General features: G+C 42.4%; 1 protein-coding gene across 2 annotated transcripts in view; it reads right to left on the bottom strand.

Annotated features, from left to right (window-relative positions):
• Window positions 1-94: 94 nt before the first annotated feature.
• LOC137176208 (prickle-like protein 1) overlaps window positions 95-17,547 on the bottom strand; it is a 30,961-nt gene continuing 13,508 nt past the window's right edge. The window contains exons 1-8 of one of the 2 annotated variants that reach the window (XM_067582345.1): window positions 13,476-13,781; window positions 9,832-10,029; window positions 8,692-8,805; window positions 6,687-6,824; window positions 3,882-4,085; window positions 3,585-3,771; window positions 2,077-3,075; window positions 95-1,977 (exon numbers count right to left, since the gene is read on the bottom strand). In XM_067582345.1, the coding sequence (XP_067438446.1) occupies window positions 1,025-1,977; window positions 2,077-3,075; window positions 3,585-3,771; window positions 3,882-4,085; window positions 6,687-6,824; window positions 8,692-8,805; window positions 9,832-10,029; window positions 13,476-13,490 (2,808 nt within the window). In that variant the 5' untranslated portion in view covers window positions 13,491-13,781 and the 3' untranslated portion in view covers window positions 95-1,024. Of the gene's footprint in view, window positions 1,978-2,076; window positions 3,076-3,584; window positions 3,772-3,881; window positions 4,086-6,686; window positions 6,825-8,691; window positions 8,806-9,831; window positions 10,030-13,475; window positions 13,782-17,547 lie in introns of those variants that run through there. The other variant, XM_067582346.1, reaches the window with a different exon arrangement.

A 17,547-nucleotide genomic window follows, 5' to 3' on the forward strand; every position in this document is an offset into this window, starting at 1 on the left:
CTTACTGTATGTAAAAACACCACTAAATCCGAGGGTTACAAAATATGTAATTTGAAAATGAATATTTCAAAACTCAGGGAAACAGAACGACTCCTGAAGCTTTGGAGAAAAATATTTATTACAAGCGTCTTTACATCACAAAGCAATTGGTTATGACAGAGCAAGGGTAGTGAATAGTTTGGGCTGAATATGGAAAATGCGGGTGTTACTGCCATTCATATAGTGAATAGTGAGCATTGTGGAATACATGTTATAATAGACATTGTTACATGGCACTTTACTGTGAAGAACACAGTTTATGAAGTGGCACCTTCTTTGTTGTTTCTCATGAAATATTAACGAGGTCTGTTTGTTTACAACTGCCATTTTCTTTTATCATACACTTCAAAAACAATTCTTTAAACCACGGATATAAAAAATACCAGTATTCAAATCTTAACTTAGTATATACAATGTCATTATGCATTATTAAATAATTATTTGGTTAGTTTCTATTTTCTACTTTAATTATCAACCTCTGTGTACAATAATATTGCCATTTTTACTGTACACAAAGGTATTGCTGCAAAACTTTTAACTGATCATAAAACATTTTTAAAAAACTTAATGGCAAATGCTGAATGAAAAAGTTAAATGTCTTCACTCCGACAAACTCTGTGCACAATTTCAGTCTGCACTGTCCAAAGGAAGGCCTCCAAATTTCCCAGTCCATGCATCATATTAGTGCTAAAATTCAATAAGTCCCAGTATCTAGGCCAAATTTGCACAAAAGAGTTACTATATGCACACATCCTATTTTCTCTTTCTTTCTTTGCTGTTTCAACAGTTCAAATCAAAGATTTCTTCTTTCCGTAGATGTGGGCCTAAAATATGATATGAATCCTGAAGTGTTTGTAAGGTTGTTTTGTGTAGTTGTTTTGAACTGCCTTTCAAAACCTAGATTTTATCTGTGTAAACTATCATATGATAAAAAACTTAATTGCTTAGTGTGGTGTGGGTTATAATGTAAATATAGTCTGAGCTTTTAAGAGATGATACAGTTTTTGGAACGGTGGCTCTTTCGGCGACCAGTCTGTGAGCCATGACTGTGGGGCGAGAGGGCTGTGACCCTAGTTGGGTAGTCCTCAGCATAGTAGCGCCCAGCAGGTCGAGGTTGGGGGATTGGCTGGCCCAGGAAATAACCCTCCTCCTCAGAGTCCGATGATGATGAAGAGCAAGTGGAGCACCACTCATCTTCATCTCTGTAGAGACCCATGAACTGGTCGACCCGTGGGTCTCCTTGAGTTGAGCCCTGAAGCATATAGTCCGATCGAGTTTGCGAGTAGGCCAAAGGCAGCCTGTGTGGGGGATGCTGTAGGAGCAGGGCACCACAAGGAGGGTTTACCAGACCCTGCTGCTGGGGCTCGTATGGCCTCTGGGCCTTCTCCAAAGGCACCATGTGAAGGGCGTTGTCCGAGCGGGTTTTGCGACTCCTGTGGTGCCTGCCTTGCCGGCGGTGCTGTCTGTTGCGACCATGGTGGCTCGTTGGGCGGCTTCTTTCTTTGCCCATCTCATCTGGGCAGTAGGCCCTCCGCTGTGGCTTCTCACTCATGGGATGCTTTCTAATATTGACCTCAAATCCATCATTATATCCATTGTCCACAGTGTCTTCTGAGAACTTGACCATCTGAGGAGGCCTTGACTGTGACTTACTCCTCCTCAGAGCTGGAGCATGGACAAAAGAGGGAGGGAGGCCATCTGAATGTGGGGATAATGAGAGAAGTCCTCCGGCTGTGCCACCCCTCATTGCCAATGCTGCCTCCTCTTCTCCCTTCTCCATGTTAAGGTTGAGAGAGTTGGTACTGTGGTGAATATGGGATGAATTAAAGGTTCCCATGTTGCTCATCTTCTCACAGTCTTCTGCCACCAAAGGATCCTGCATGGCATGAAGGGAGTAGACTATAGGTCTTTCTCTGTCATCTCCGTCTACTGATGCACCTAAGGAGAGTGAGCAAGAAAGACATGTTTTAAACAGATGTTGGCTATAAAAAGAAAGCACATTTTCCATTAAATCCATGTAACCAATATTGGCCTTACCAGTGATGTTTGAGAGTGCCAGGGAGTCCATGGAGTCTCGAACACCCTGCTCGGCCTTCCTCAGCTCATCAGCAATACACTCTAGCGAGTCTTGGTACCACTGCCTGGTGTCTGGCCATAGGCCCTGCCTTCCTGTGCCAGATTGGTCCTGATCTTGGTCCATCTCCAGCTCTTGGATCTTTCTGGCACTGGCAGGACCTGGATGACTCCCATAGGCTGAATCTCCCAGCCCATCCTGGGACTGGGCCCAGTACATTTCAGGCAGGTGCTTCTTGCTCATCAGTCCAGGGCTAAGGCTGTTGGCTCGGGATTGATTGGAAGTCTGGCTCTGGGTAGGACTGGCAGGGGTGGGAGAGGAGGGGGTAATCCCCATGGATGTACTATCAGGTTTTAGCCAGGGGTCAGAGACACTTATTAGCCTGTTTCTGTCACTGCTAGGGCTGGGAGATTTTAGGGGTGGCTGCTGAAGTTGGTGCAACATCCCGCGGTCACCAAACTTAAGCAGGAGCTGAGTCATGTAGTCCTCATGCTGGGCCCACTCCTCTGGATCCTCCTCTCCCCCAGCATCCTGCTCCTCCCGCTCCCTCCAGAACCTTTCCTCCTCCAGGCCCAGATGGGCCAGTTTCCGCCCTACAATATCAATGTCGCCATCAGCATCTCCATCACCCTCGGCGTCCCCAAACTTGTACTCAAATGAGGGGACAGTAGCAGGTGGGTTAAACAGCTGTGACTGTCTCCACTGTTCTGCAGGCCTGCTGCTCTTCCCCATGCGGACACTGCGCCGTGACTCACGTGAGCGGGCAGACTGGAAGGCAGAATCGGATGAGTCAGAGGCATGAATATCTTCCCCCTGGCTGCAAGCCTTGGAGCAATAGATGCGGCCTTGCTTTGGCAGGAAGGGACAGCCCAGCAAAGATGTCTTACACTGGGCACAGCAGAAGCACTGGTCTGTAGCATGCCAGTGTACTCCTTCGTAGGTCATCTGGGCATGGTCAACACCTAAAGGATGGTGGGATAAAGACAAAAGGAGCATAGTATTAAGATTAGTAATTTCACAAAAAGTAATCAGTCAAAAAGTCACTTCAAAGCCGGAACATGGTGGTTTGTTACACAGAACCATCTGAAAAGTCATTAGGAAACTGGAAAAGGGCAGGCACTTTCAAAAAATACTTGGCAGGTGATTGGACGAACCATCTGTCTATCACTGTCTATCACCGTCTTACCTTGCGAGGCAGCTGGATTCACAAGAATCCTCATAGGACACTGATTGGTCCGAACTACCAGTGGTTCAGACACAAGCGCATAACTTAAAGCCTGACAAGATAGATTCTCTCGTGATGTTGCGAATCCAGCTACCTTGCAAGGTAAGGAACATGGGCCTTAGGTATAAAAACTTTTGTTCATGAAACAACAGGGCGAAATCAAGACCTCATGCACCTCACGACTAACCAAACTAATCATTTACAACAGTGGGTTATCTGACAACACAAAAGAAGACATTGACTCACCAATATTTTCACCACAGGCCTCACAGTACTCTGCATACAGTGACTCAAAGCAGCCACAGCAGTAGGGCCGACCATCTTTCATGATGTAGCGTTGCCCCCCGAGCAATGTCTCACACTCGAAACAGGCAAAGTGCTTCATGTGCCAGTGACGACCCTCTGCTTCAGTGCACTCATCCGCAAAGATGATCTGAGGAGAAATTCACACAGAGGGTTGACTTTGACAACATTAGCTTTGATTTGGGGGGTTAATAAGCAAGTTAGCCATAGTTGGTACTCAAGACTGCTACTGCTACTTACCTCGTCACAAGAAGAGCATCGTGGTTTGAGAAGCTCAGCGTGATGTCTCCCACAGATGATCTTCCCGTTTTGGTAGAAATAGATCAGATCTACCAGCAGTTCTTGACACGTGGCGCATACAAAGCATGCTGGGTGCCAGCAGGGGCTCGGCCCTGCTCTAGAGGCAAAAATTGCCATCTCCCCTCCATTGATGCCTCCGCCACACTGACAATCAAACACAAACAACAGATGATCCATGAGATTTATATTTTAGGCATCTTGTTGATGCAGTGGCTTACAGTGAAAAGCCTTTAACCTTGCTTATGGGATTGTTAATGAATCTGGTGATAAGTATGCTGCCTTGAGAATGAAACTAAACAACAGTGTGGAGACGAATGCTTAAGGGAATGACATTGGAACATAGATGTGTGATACAGTTGATGCCTGTGACACATGAGGAATGCAACACAAATAAAAGAGAGCTTATGGAGATAAAAATTCAAAATATATCATGTATCGCCTGATGTTTCATTGGCAGTGATGCTAAAACAAAGAAGGCTAAACAACAGGTGATCATACTGCAAGTGCCAAAGGAATATGATCCATTCAAAACACATCAGTGAATCCTGCAGTGATTACAGTCATAGCAGAAATACAGAAATGGATGATAACATGGGCACAATGCAATGTAATCTTTTCACGGCAAAAAATAGATATTATGGCTTATGCTGTGCAACACTCACTACACCAGAGCTTTGCTCATCTAAACACTGAGCTTCCTACACACCTTACAGTTATGTTCTGGCTATTGAATTACTTTTGTATTCTAACTATGTGATCTACCATTTTGTTGCCACCTAAAACTTCACATGCTTACAACAAATAAGTAAATAAAAGGCTAGAAGATATCTCCATGTCTTCTTGGAGAAATGATGAAGCGTTTCAGAGAGGATCCTCTATTTAAAGGAAGTTAATGATAAACATCAATTACTACTTTTCCAAATGAATTAATTTGAGAAGCACTCTTTGTTTTAACAAGGGGGTAGATATAAATCACGTTAAGTACCAATCAAGGGCTCATTTGGAAGTAATGAATTTCAAAAATACTTAAATCTCAAATCTAACCCTCAGAGCATAGCTTCTGTACCAACAAAAGTCATAGAAAAATGCTAACCTAAATTAAAAGTGATTAATGTACGAGTATGTGTTTGCATTCCAGTTGGTGTTTGTCCCACGTTGGTATAAAAAGTGTGTCTCTGAAGAATTGGTCAGCATTTTTGTCTTGTAAGCCTAAACATAAATCACTAGCATTGGTTCTGAGTCAAAAGATCATATGACTCCATGGAGATTGTTAAAGTGTGTCTGAATGTGCAATCACAGGTCTTTATATAACCCAGCAGAGCTATGAGACACCCACAGGCAGCTATGGGATGCCCAGCTATTAACCATTATTACCGGGTTGGACAGACAGGGGCCTTGGATACAGGGGTGTTGTGTGTCCCTGGGAGTTATGGCAACAGGAAACTGGAGCCTGACAAATTGTGTGTGAACGTGTGTACATTCGTGGGTGGATGTTATATCCTTTTGAATACATGAGCATGTGTGTGTTTGCGGAGCATAAACTGTATGAATATACATGTATGTCCAGTACGTGTAAGAATGTAAGTGTGTTCCTGTTGGTGTTCCTCGGACTGTGTGACCTTGAATGAGTGGTGACAGGCTACATCTGCCTGTCCAGAGGAATTAACATAGCTGGCCTGTTCTTCCTGGATGCCTGACAGAGGATGTGGTTTGCTCACTGGTCAGGGCTGAATTTGCCGAAAGCCACATAACACTAATATTTATGTTTATTGTATCGAAAGGAAGTTTTTCGGAAATATGATTGAGGACGGCTTGAATGCCAGTAGATGTTGTGTTTATAGCACCATCACCAAATCAAAATAGGAAACAGAGGACAGGTTTTAGGATAGTTTCCAATGTTGTGTTTGTTCGTAGCTCACAATGGCTTTAACCAGGATCTCGAAATGGAGGCTAGATGTCAGAAAAATATCCTGTATCTCGAAAAAACATTGAGGATTAGGATACTTTCCCTTGATGGCACATATTTACATTACACTGTTGGTGTGTTTAAAAGTCTGTACACTGTGTATAATCCAGTTAGAGTTTCTATTTTCCCTCTGGGTACATCTACAACTTAAGTAAACCCACTTAGTGGAAGAATTTTCAGAGCCAGATGAAGAATCTTGCCTTATTCTATAATTCGAGTTGTTTCCAAAAAAGGTCTTAAAACAAGCTAAATGCGCTGTGCTGCATGCAATTATGTGGAATCATCTGCCACATACTGTGACCTGTTTGGAAAAAGTTGGATTTTAAGACTCCGAGCAAGAATTACTTATTAACCTGTACATGTTTTTTTTCTGCAGTCTGTCATGCTGAGATATAGATGGGTGGCAGGAAATTGGCCGAATTCCTCCTGGGGAACTGACTTCTCCGCTCGGTTTGAGCATGAGCCTCCCAATTTCCCTGCTTCCTCCCTCGCCCTAATGAGGAAGTTTATGTCCATGATTAAAACCCTCGCATTAGCCAATCAGATTTGTGCCTGAGGCTGCCACGGGCTGGGATGGGAGAGTGGGTGTTAGCTGCTCATGATATAAATAACTTAAGATCCACCAGTTGGTTTCCTTGTAACTACTAGCGAACCTTATAGCTATATGAGAACTAAATGACGCAAGTACTCTTCATGAGTGCATATGTGTGTGTGTGTGTGTGTGTGTGTGTGTGTGTGTGTGTGTGTGTGTGTGTGCGCTCATGGGTATCAGCACCTACATTTTCACAGCGAGTGTGTTGCAGAGCTCGGGGCAAGATCTTGGGTGTTCCTCTCCCCAGTGCTTCCCTCTTCCTCTGGGCACTGAACATATGCAGCTCCCTCTTTTCCTCCTCAGTCAGAGAGTGGCAGTAGCGCACCTGGTAGAGAAAGAAGAAGAGATGAGTGGAGAAAAGAAAAGAACAGAGAGGCTGATTTATGACTAAGAGGGAACCAGTTATGAGGAGAAAGCGAAGCAGCACTTAAAAACATCCACCCATTACCGCTGATGGTTCAGCTTTCATCTTTGCATGCAACTTTGGGGAAGTGAATCAAAAGAAGTCCATATATGGCTGGAAAATTGTTTAATTAAAGCTAATTCCCCTCAAGGCTGCGTTGAAAGGATGGCGTGAGTGATACACAAACCCTTCCTCTGTGTTTAGAGATGGTGATGAAGGCTCAGATAAAAAACCGAGACTATCCTTACAACCAGCTTGCTTGTTCTCTAAACAACAGTAAATGATGCCGGCGTGTGAGCTCACACACGCACACACACTGTCTCTGTCTCTCCCTTTCACACACACAGAGTGCTTATCCTTCCTAACCACAGTTACGCAAGGAATCCTCCTGCAGTTTGCTTCCTCAGCCACCAGGTCTGCCGACAAACATCATAAAACCGCTCAGTCAAACACTCTGTGTGTGTGTCCGTTGAGTGTACTTATTGTGTGTCTTCCATGTGTGTATTCAGAGACCACCTCTGTCAGACAGTAGCCCCCCACCCCCTCCCTCTCCTCTGGTGATAACCCCTCTACCATATCTCCTAATGTAAACTCTATTAACACAGACGTGAAAGGAGTGCTGGTTTACACACCATAAAACTATTATACGGAAGAGGCTGGCATGTGCTTTACTGTCACAGGAGGGTTTTTTGTTAAAAGGCTGAGGGAATGTGGCCATTGTTCTGGTTTTACTAGAAAAGGCAGGCAAGCTTGTCTTCACTTTACTCAGCTGCTAACTTAAGTTTAGTTAGAGTTGGGTATCATTTCAAATTTGTCATTGCCAATATGATCGCTTCATAGAATAGTTTCAGTACTGATACAAAAACTATACTTAAAGAACAAGTTGTCCTTCTCTTTTTTTAAACTTCTTAAAAGTTAAATGTTTGTCTAAGTACAAGCAGCCTTTGCCTGAGTCTAAAACAAGAAAAGGCAATTTTCTGTGTGCTCACTTTTGCTGAAATTTGAAGGTTTAAGGACTGTAAACTGGTTAAAATGTCTTCAAATGTTAATTGTTTGCATGTGGGATGATGTGTGCAGTGGAAGCACTTAAAGTACTTAAAGTAGTTGAAATTAAAGCACTGATAAAGTGTCTGTTGAATTTTATGAGCCAAAAGCAGTTGATATCAGCTGATGTGTAATTAGTGAAAGCATCAGAAAGTTGAAGCCCTGTAGGCAGTTGAATTGTCTGCAAGAACCGAAAGTAGCTGAGGAGTGGAAGAGCTGGAAAAAAGGTGAACTGTCAGCGTAAGAGATGAAAGCAGCTGTAATGTCATTTCAAGAGTAATGAAGAGATGAAAGCACTGCTAGAGACAGATGGAGTGTGTGCTGCAGACACATTTTGGACCGTACCAAAAAGAGAACTGAGACTTGATACTGAGCCCTAAGTTCAGCTGAGTTCAAGTCGACTTTTTCTTCTCAGTCATTCGTCCTTCAGCTACAATATCTCTGACACAATGATCAGATTTCGACTCCGTTGCCTTATTTAGTCTAGATTAACTGTTTGTATTGTCAATTTTTAAATGTTTATTAGCTTAATTTAGCTTTTTGTGATTATGTGAATATTGTAATATACCATTATTGTTGAAAATTAAAGTTTAATCTAGTGTTGCATTTATTGTATTGCAAATCTTAACTCCATGGTACAAACTTCTGCCTCTGTCTCTACCACAGACTGTCACTTTCCCCATCTCTCTCACTCTCTGCTATGCTATGCACCCTGTCACCACACTGTCTCTCTCATTATCTTTACCTCGTTGTCGTGTGGCGGCAGCTGGTAGAGGAGCTGTCGGATCCTGTGCTTCTCTCCGGGGCTGTTGACATATGGCACCTTGTCCTCTGGCAGACATGAGAAATACATCTGGACCTGCAGATGAAGACAGATGAATGAACTTTAGATGACATTTCTTGCAGAAACAAATATCAGACAGATGGTTCTTTGAACAATAGATATAGAGAAATGTATTTTTGTGTCTGTCTCTCATGATGTAGCATTTAGGACTCTAATGGCATTTTATTTTGTTGTATGATCAGTTAAATCGCATAAATCAGTGTAATATGTTGCAGTCAGGAGGGCAGCAATGTTATCAGTATGCTTGAGAGGAAGGGAGGAGGGGAGAAAGTGGGAAGAGGAGGAAAACACAGGTCCAAAATAGAGAGGAGAGGAGAGTGTCTCGTCTATTGCTCTCAATCAGGCAGAGGAGAGGCAGAATGGATATCAGTGGGGAGTGACTGCTGCTATGTGTGTCCTTATTTTGTGACGCTGTGGGCCAAACATGTCTATCTCAATCCAGTCACAGGCACCCGACTGTGACATCTCCTCACACACAAGAGACAGCGGGGGGGGGGGGGGGACTGCAAATGTTAAGCTAATTCTCCCTGATAGGAAAAAAAGGAAACATGAACAATTTTTTTTTTTCTTACCATGCATTTCTCTGAGAAAATATGGAAAAAATAGGTGCAACCTCACAGTCATTTCTGCCAGAGATGTGCTGCACATGTGTATCTTAAATACACACTAATGAATGTGAAAAAAAAAAAAAAAAAATCCATAGCCAGATGTTGGGCCTTAGCCAGAGGCCAACATGCGGTGCTACTAATCCGCTAGTGTGGCATAGGGAACAGAATGTCTGCTTATTTGAACTAAAGCCCCACGCTGTTAGCGTACAGGTTTATACTCTTATCCTCTGAAGAAAAATTCCATCTTCAGATACTCTGACACCAAACTGTAATGTGCAATAAATTTATTTTTTCCAGCAAGTTATTTTGTGCTGGAATTTACATTTGCATCTTCCCATTAACTTAAATTTCTTTTCTACTCATACAAATTGAGAAAATGTACTACAATATACTAGCATAAAAAGGAAAAAGAGTGAGTGAGCTGAGGCCTGACCTGTTCAGGTCTGAGTCCTGGTGGCACCCAGGCATACTCCTCCAATGCACACCCGGAGTCATCATCTGAGGTGGAGCTCCTCTGGAAGCCCACCGACATCTTTCCCATCTTTCCCCCAGCACGTGGCTCCATCTCCGGGCCTCGATGCAATGGACGCTCCCCTCTCTCACTGCGCTCCAGGTTCATCACACGCGGGCGCTGTGAACAAAAAGGAGGATTTAAGAATTTACAGTGCCAACTTTTCATTTTTTCCCCCTCCGATCCCTCCTCTGTTTGCTTTATACTTTTTTCCTAATTATAGCTAAAGCTCTGGCTTTTACCTTTTCACTCCTTGTCACTGATTGGTTAGTATACTGCTGATTTAGGATTTTTGCGCTCACTGTTAATTCCTTTGCATTTTGTAAAAGCCTACAATCAATCAATTACTTTAAATCTCTAAATTTCTCCACAAGATAACTGTTTTGATCCCAGCAGTGTTGTAACAGTTTGACACAGCAGCTACAAAAGAATAGAGCAGGGATTGTTCCTCTGTTGGACTGGAAGGGAAAACAGGACAAAGTTTCTCTTACCAACGCACCACAGACTGCCATCCTTTCACAATTCAAGTAACATATGTTATTTTCCACCCCATTAGTGCAGCATGTCATACTTCCTTTGTTTATCCATTACAGAATCATGCTTGATAAGACACCGAAAATAACACTTTCCTACTTCCAAGAGGCACTTAGGATGATATATAATGGAAAATCATACCAGGCTTTCTCAGTATGTTTGCACTTATTCAACAGGCAACGTGACTTTTCCCTGACTTAACTGTACTTATTTCACATTGTGAAGATACAACTGCAGCATACAGAACATCAAAGGCTGTGTATTTCGGTCAAAATTCTATTATCTACGTACAAACGTACATAGGATACATTGAGACAGTTATTTTAAGCTAGGATTGTAATACTTTGACATAACATGATGCAGCAGATGTTTCCAGCTGTTAACCCAGCAAACATCTGTGATGCTTATTCACTGTGCTAAAAGCACTGAAGGTTGGGAAACAAACTCATGCATGAACGAAATTCAGGGAATCACTATTGCATAAGTGGACAATGATGATCTGGAAAATGCAAAAAATAACAAAACGGTGTAAAAGTCTTACCAATTAAAAGGTAGCCACAATCTTAACAACAATCCACATATGTCCACTCAAACTGCAGTGTGAATCCTACTACTGCATTTCAAATTGCTTCTTTTTCTTCCCTTTACAAGCTGATAAGAGTTGGACTGGTGGACATGAATAGGGATTAATCAGTCTGATCCTTGCGTGCCCGCCTTTAGCAGTAGCCCTCTTATCTCTGACATGCAAATCTGGACCGGGTGGGGGGGTGAGGTGGGGGGGTGGCAGTCAGAAACTTCTCCAAACTTCATGTAGGTTTGATCTATTACACAATAGCAGCACTATCAGGGTCATTAGGGTCCTGATGGCATCTATTGGCAAAACATTATTCCAGTTAAGTGACTGTAAAGCAGTCAGTTGAAATTCATTTAGAGCAATTGCTGTGCCAGGTGATAGCCAGCAACTTATCAGATAGTCTGTAAATAGAACATTTTATCACTTGTTTGGGTTGATTTTAGCACTTTGAAACTTCTAGTCATAATTTGTGATAATGTACAGTACAGATCTCCAAAGAAAGACACTACCCCCCCCCCCCCCCCCCAAAGGTCAAAGGTCAGTTGCAACTGAACTGAGAATCCAAACACTGTTGGAGCGCAGCCCCATCCTCATAGAAATGTCAACCCTCAAGGCTCCTGACACTTCACCATGTAGTCAAACTCCAGAACAAGAATGTGGAAATATTAGCATTCCGCTATTAGCATACAGTTGAGTTCCATTTAAATAAAGCCCAGGGCCTCAAAACACTGACTTTACAGATTAGAAACGCTGTTAGAAGTCAAACTAAAGCTCTTATCAAAGGGAACAAAAGCGTATTTGGTTGTTGCTTTGTTCTTCAGTGACTAATCTATCAGGTTTTATGGTAGGACAGATAATGTTATCACCCACAAGCTTTTCTTACCTGTCTGCTTTATCTCACTTAACCTGGTTAAGACCAGTAAGTGGTGCAATTAGATGAAGTCTTTTTTTTTTCTCAAAGATTTTTTTGTGCCACCATATCAATGGCACTGTGGGTGTAGTTTGAGGTTAAAGAATAAGAGGCCAGTAATGTTTTTTTTTTTAACTGACAACTTGGGCGCAGGAACAGTTTCAGGGTCACACACAGTAAGTTATCTGGGATGTTTGATAATGCACACACGTGTGCTGTTGCAAGGGATGCAACATGTCACGTCCAAAGCTATAAAGTTACCAAACATCATAAAAGACCTGAACTATCTGATTTATTTCACATATTTTTGGTCACATCAGCACAATATTAACTGCAATTCTTTGTCCTATTTAACGTAACATTAGGAAAGGCATGTTCCCACAAAATCTTGATTTTTCAAATTCTGGGACTAGCACTTGAAACTTTTGGTCTCTGTCCTCCTCTGCCCTTCAGCTCTCCAGCTTCTCATCTCACAAGCTGCAAGGAAAAGGTGACTGCAGATTCCTGAGCCAACATACACAGCAACTCACATTACACCATGTCACCCCTTGGCAATAACACAATGGCCGTCTTTGTCAAAAAACAAAAACAAAATGTCTACCCGTTCCTCCTCTCGACCCGGGCCGCGGTGGAGACGTGACGGGGGGGAGTTTGGCAGGGGTTAAAAAGGGAAACTCTTTTTTGAAAAAGGCATTTAAAGAGTCACAACATTGGGTCCTGTGTAAACATGGGGCCAGATGTAGCCAGCTAAAGGTTAACCGTGTGCTCCTCCCCCGCTTAACTGACACTTTTTTAAAGGGGCTCTCCTTCACCAGAGAGGCTGGAGGAATTAGTAAGTCAAACACGTGTTTTTTTTCAAATGAACACAACTTCGGGCGAACTAAAGGAATACATCCTAATCTACTGGAAAGTATGACTTTTACAGATTGAGCCAAAGTGTATCAAATTCTCCCAATGTGAGGAGATATTTATTAAAATATCAAACTGGTGGTGGTAGTGAAATAATTACAGCTTTAATTGCCTGCAATGAATTTTGGGACATATTTGGAGAGTGTTTGTTGGGAAAAAAATAGTTAATATAATGTTAAACTGAAAAAAAGCTACATTTTTTCTAAATGTCATGTGATTTGCTTTAGAAAAACCATTAAATTGCGGAGTTCAAAGGCCGAGGTCATCGCTCTTTGACTCGCGAAGAGTGTTATTTTAAGGCCAAATGGGTGTCAGGGGGTGCACAGAAGACTTAACACAGCTGGAGCAAGACCACCTGCACACACACACAATCACACAATCACTTCACTGCTGTCTATACACACAAACACAAGACCTAGATGTACCACCTCTCAGACACACTGCACTTAAATCTTCAACCATTCATTCTCTAAACCCAGGTAATGTCCCACAATCCATTGCACGCCTACTCATCTACAGATCTAAACTTTAGTTGGTGCAAACATTTTCCATGGTAAAAATGCGAAAGCGCTTTTCATTCAACAACATCTTTCATCATTTAAAAGGTTCACAGAGTGCACTTTTTTTTTTCACTCTTACCTCCAGGAAAAGCATCTCTCTTTCCACCTGCACATAAAGCTCTCATTCACTTCCACAGTCTCCTGGTCACACAGCGCTGCAGCTCTGGCTACATGTCTGCTGCATCAAGCTCAACGGATCCTTGCTCTAATCAGATTCAGATCCAACGTCTCAGCCTTTGGAAGTCAACGTCAGCTGTGAGGGAGTCCGAGAAGCCGCAACTCTCACTCCACAGCTGAGGAGCACCTCATTTAGTAATCCAAAATTTAGAGGTCTAAAGAGCAAGGAGGAGGGCAGAGAGGTGACGTCTCTATCTGGAGTGTCTCCGATCTCAGTGAGTGTGTGGGAGTGAGTGGGTGTGTGTGTATGTGTGCTCTTGTGGCAGCCAAGCCTTGCTTGCCCCTCCCTCATTCCTCCCCTCCAGAGCAAATCGCCTGCCACTGCACTTCAATCACACACATATTTCAGAGTCAACACCCCCCCTCCCCACCCCCTCCATCTCCACACCCTTTCCTCCACCAGAGTGACACCCAGCCCCTCCACCCTACCCCCCTCAACTTGGCTGCAGGATTCCTGAGAGCCAGATGACATGTCTGCTCTACTCTCTCACTCCTTCTCTTTGTCTTTCTTTCAGACTCTTTCCCTCTTTCACAAATGTTTTGTTCTACAAGCCAGACAACTGTCTCATAGGAGAGCAGTGGAAGACAAAATCATCTCAAATTCAATTTCAAACTCAACTTTAATTGCAGAAAAAAAGATTTGCTTCCTTCTGAGGCAGGCATGTGTAAAAAACTGATTTGCATAATTATTTTGACTAATTTCCCTAAAATTAAATTTCCATCTATTATGCAAATGTGTGCACGCTCTGCTCACGCTTCGTCCGTTATTCTGTCATTAAATGGTTCCTGGAGTTATCCAGGCTGATGCATCTCATGCCATTTGCTCTAATAATGTCACATTAATTTATTTGTCACAGATGCAAGTGTTCATGGCCCAGCTGCTCCATTATCTCAACAGAAAAATTTATCATTTGTGCACAAATCAATGCAAAATTATAGTATTGTAAGGGTTTAATCTTACACGCAACTTGAAAATGAGGCATTTTACAAAATGATGACTAGCACAAAGCTGAGACAAATTATGGCATGTTTTGGAGGTTTTGAATTATTTAAAAGCAGCTTTCCTTTTTCTGTTTAAATATTGACTTTGCATCCTCCAAAGTCAACCTCATCCATCTCAGGAAATTCTCCCGAATGGGATCTGTCTGCTCACCCTGTTACTGACACTGGCCCCCCCCCCCCCCCCCCCCCAACTTTCTATTTTGGTGATCTGAATGAATGGAAGGAGAGAGAGGTCCCCGGTTCTCATCCCTCACATCGCCAGCCACACTGATGTCATTGTCAAAGAACACTTCACTTAAAGAAACGTCAGACAAGCAGTCAGTTACAGAAGTGAAGAGTTTTGATATAAAATGAGATATCCATATCTACATTATTAACTACAAAATATAAAAAAAGTTGCACTTATTGTCTAGAAAGAGTTTCTAAGGCCAGTGCAGAAAAAAACTGCCTGATACAAAACAGTCGACAACATACAAGAATTCATTTGATATGCTGGCGAAGTTTGATGTGATTTATTTGGACAAGGTCTACACCATCCGTCATTGTGAGAAGCTGAAAAGCAGCAACGGCTTCATTTAAAGAGTCTAAAATGACAAATGAGTTTGCTCAATTGTCCAGCAGACAAAGACGCCCTCTCCCCTGACAACCCCACAAAGTGACTTGCAGAGAGGGCAACAGAGCTGTTTGTCACATGCCAAATTACCTGCTACAAATGAGAAACGACTCAGTTAGCTAACTAGCTTAGGAGAGTGAGATAGAGCTAAAGATTCTGTGTGCACATAGAGATGGGAACGTCTATGTGCTTTGCCAACACGACCTTCTTTCCTGGCATGCCAGTGCATATTTGAAATTGAGAGAGAGAGAAGGGAAGCTTGGCAGTCCAGTCAGAGGGTAAACCTTTCAGAAAAGCTCTCCAGTTTTCCAGGGGTCTTGGCGCCACTCTGCAAAAGCCACTTTGTATTTAACCCTCAGAATGATGTGCATTGAGTTTCCTGAGATATTTATCTGGATATGCATTCAGAAAGCTCTGGAAAATTTCTTCGACAGGTAGACAGGCAGAGAGTAAAACCTCTATATTTGTGACAGATAAGTACTTAATTCAGATAACGAAAAGTGACAATGAACGGGTAAGGAATGCTCTGGCGTGAATAGAGGACAGGTCCGAGGATGAGTGGCTTTATTCCAGACAATAGGCAGATATCGGCCTTTCAGATTGGGCCTGGGCTTGTGGCCAGAGATCCACGGTTCTTTAGAAAACACAAGAGGAAAGTTGACCTTGCAGTCTCCTCTGCTTCCTCTTAGAGGAGAAGGAGCGACAGTGCAAAAAGGTTCAGGAAATTCTTTTTAATAAGCTCTTGTTGTTAGTGTTGTGAGTGTCAGTCTGTTATTCCTTTAAAGCCAAGGAACATAATGGAAAGAGATCTTTGACTTGTGTTTTTATTCATTTTTAGATTCATTGAGGCTTTTAAATTTGTAGAATTATGACCTCACTGCAGTCCTTTAAGTAGACCAGATCACAAAAAGACAAAGAAACAAAATGTCGCCCTCAACATGACAAGCGATCATCCTGCAGCTTCCTGCCTACACAATATAAAGTAGGTTTTTAACGGGTCTTAGCCATTATAAGGCAAAGACATCATGTATCAGCTCTCTGTAGAGCCATTTGGACATGTGCTGAATGGATGATGCCTTGGTTGCTTTCACATGTCTGAGACTGATGAGCAGGAACTAACTAATGGAGGGTTTATGCAGTGACTTTTGACCCCAGCGCTCACAAATAAACACATGATGCACACACAGTGCAAGCACACAGTTCCTCCAAAAGCTGGGATTTCTTACATTTGACCTTTTTAATGTTAGAAAATGGCAAGTATTTAATGTTATAATTATATCACTTTTCACTAGCAACTATTTAAGATTCATTCCCACCACATATTCTATGACAGAGAAACTGTAAATGGATGAATTTACTGCAAAACAACAACTGAACAAGTAAATTTAAGGATAATATTGGCCCAAAATATCAGTCTAACCCTAAACTCAGTAAAGTCAGAAGTAATTTGGGAAGAAACCTTTTGATAAAGTCTCTCAAAGAACTTTCTGAGCAGTTTTTTTTAACTTGGCAAAAGCTTTGGACTGAGGTTCTGACAAGATCTAGTGGCCTTTTCTATTCTTGAAATCCTAGACCAAGTCTAGACAACACATTTACTGCTCACACACCTGGCACACTTACTCTTTCTGGCCACACATTTCATCTAACTGAGAACTCAACTGGTAATTTGGCCTTTTCTTAACCTTTATTGTGCAGGGAAGCTTTGCTGAGTACTCTTTTTTTCAGCAGCACTGTGCTCTATTCTCATTTATGGCAGTAATTCACACCTGGACTCTACCACTAGCACTGTGTTTCATCCCCAGGAGGCAAGAAGGGGGTTTAACTGATCCCTTACAATGCAAATATCAGGGAGACATCCCTCTGGTTGTTCAAAACAGAAATCAACATAGGACAATGACATGTCTCAACTTGTCGCAGGACAGTTCATCATAAAAAGCTAAAAAGCCAAACTCAAACAGAGCATGGAGGCCATTCCTTATGTTAATGTAGCGTAGAGTGCAAAGACATGACAAAATATGCAAGATTTTCCAAATAGCTTTTCAACAGACCCAGTAACCTAGAATTCTGTTTCCAATATGCAACTATTTTGCACAAGTTATCTGCTTTTCAGAGCCAGTCACAGGGCACAGAGCTGCAGACAGAAATTACTACAAAGGAGATGGCACACAGTGATACAATTTTTGACGATATACAACCTGTCTATGCCGTTTGACACTAACCTGCCTCAATTTTTGCCACACCACAACACAACATCATCCAGGAAGGTGTTGGGTTGGCCAGACATGCAAGCACATTCCTGGTGGATTACTCTTTAATGTGAACACAGTATATCTACTGTTTAGCTCAGGATCATTGTTGA

Source organism: Thunnus thynnus, chromosome 23 (genome assembly GCF_963924715.1).
Source record: "Thunnus thynnus chromosome 23, fThuThy2.1, whole genome shotgun sequence".
In the NCBI taxonomy this organism is placed as follows: Eukaryota; Metazoa; Chordata; class Actinopteri; order Scombriformes; family Scombridae; genus Thunnus; species Thunnus thynnus.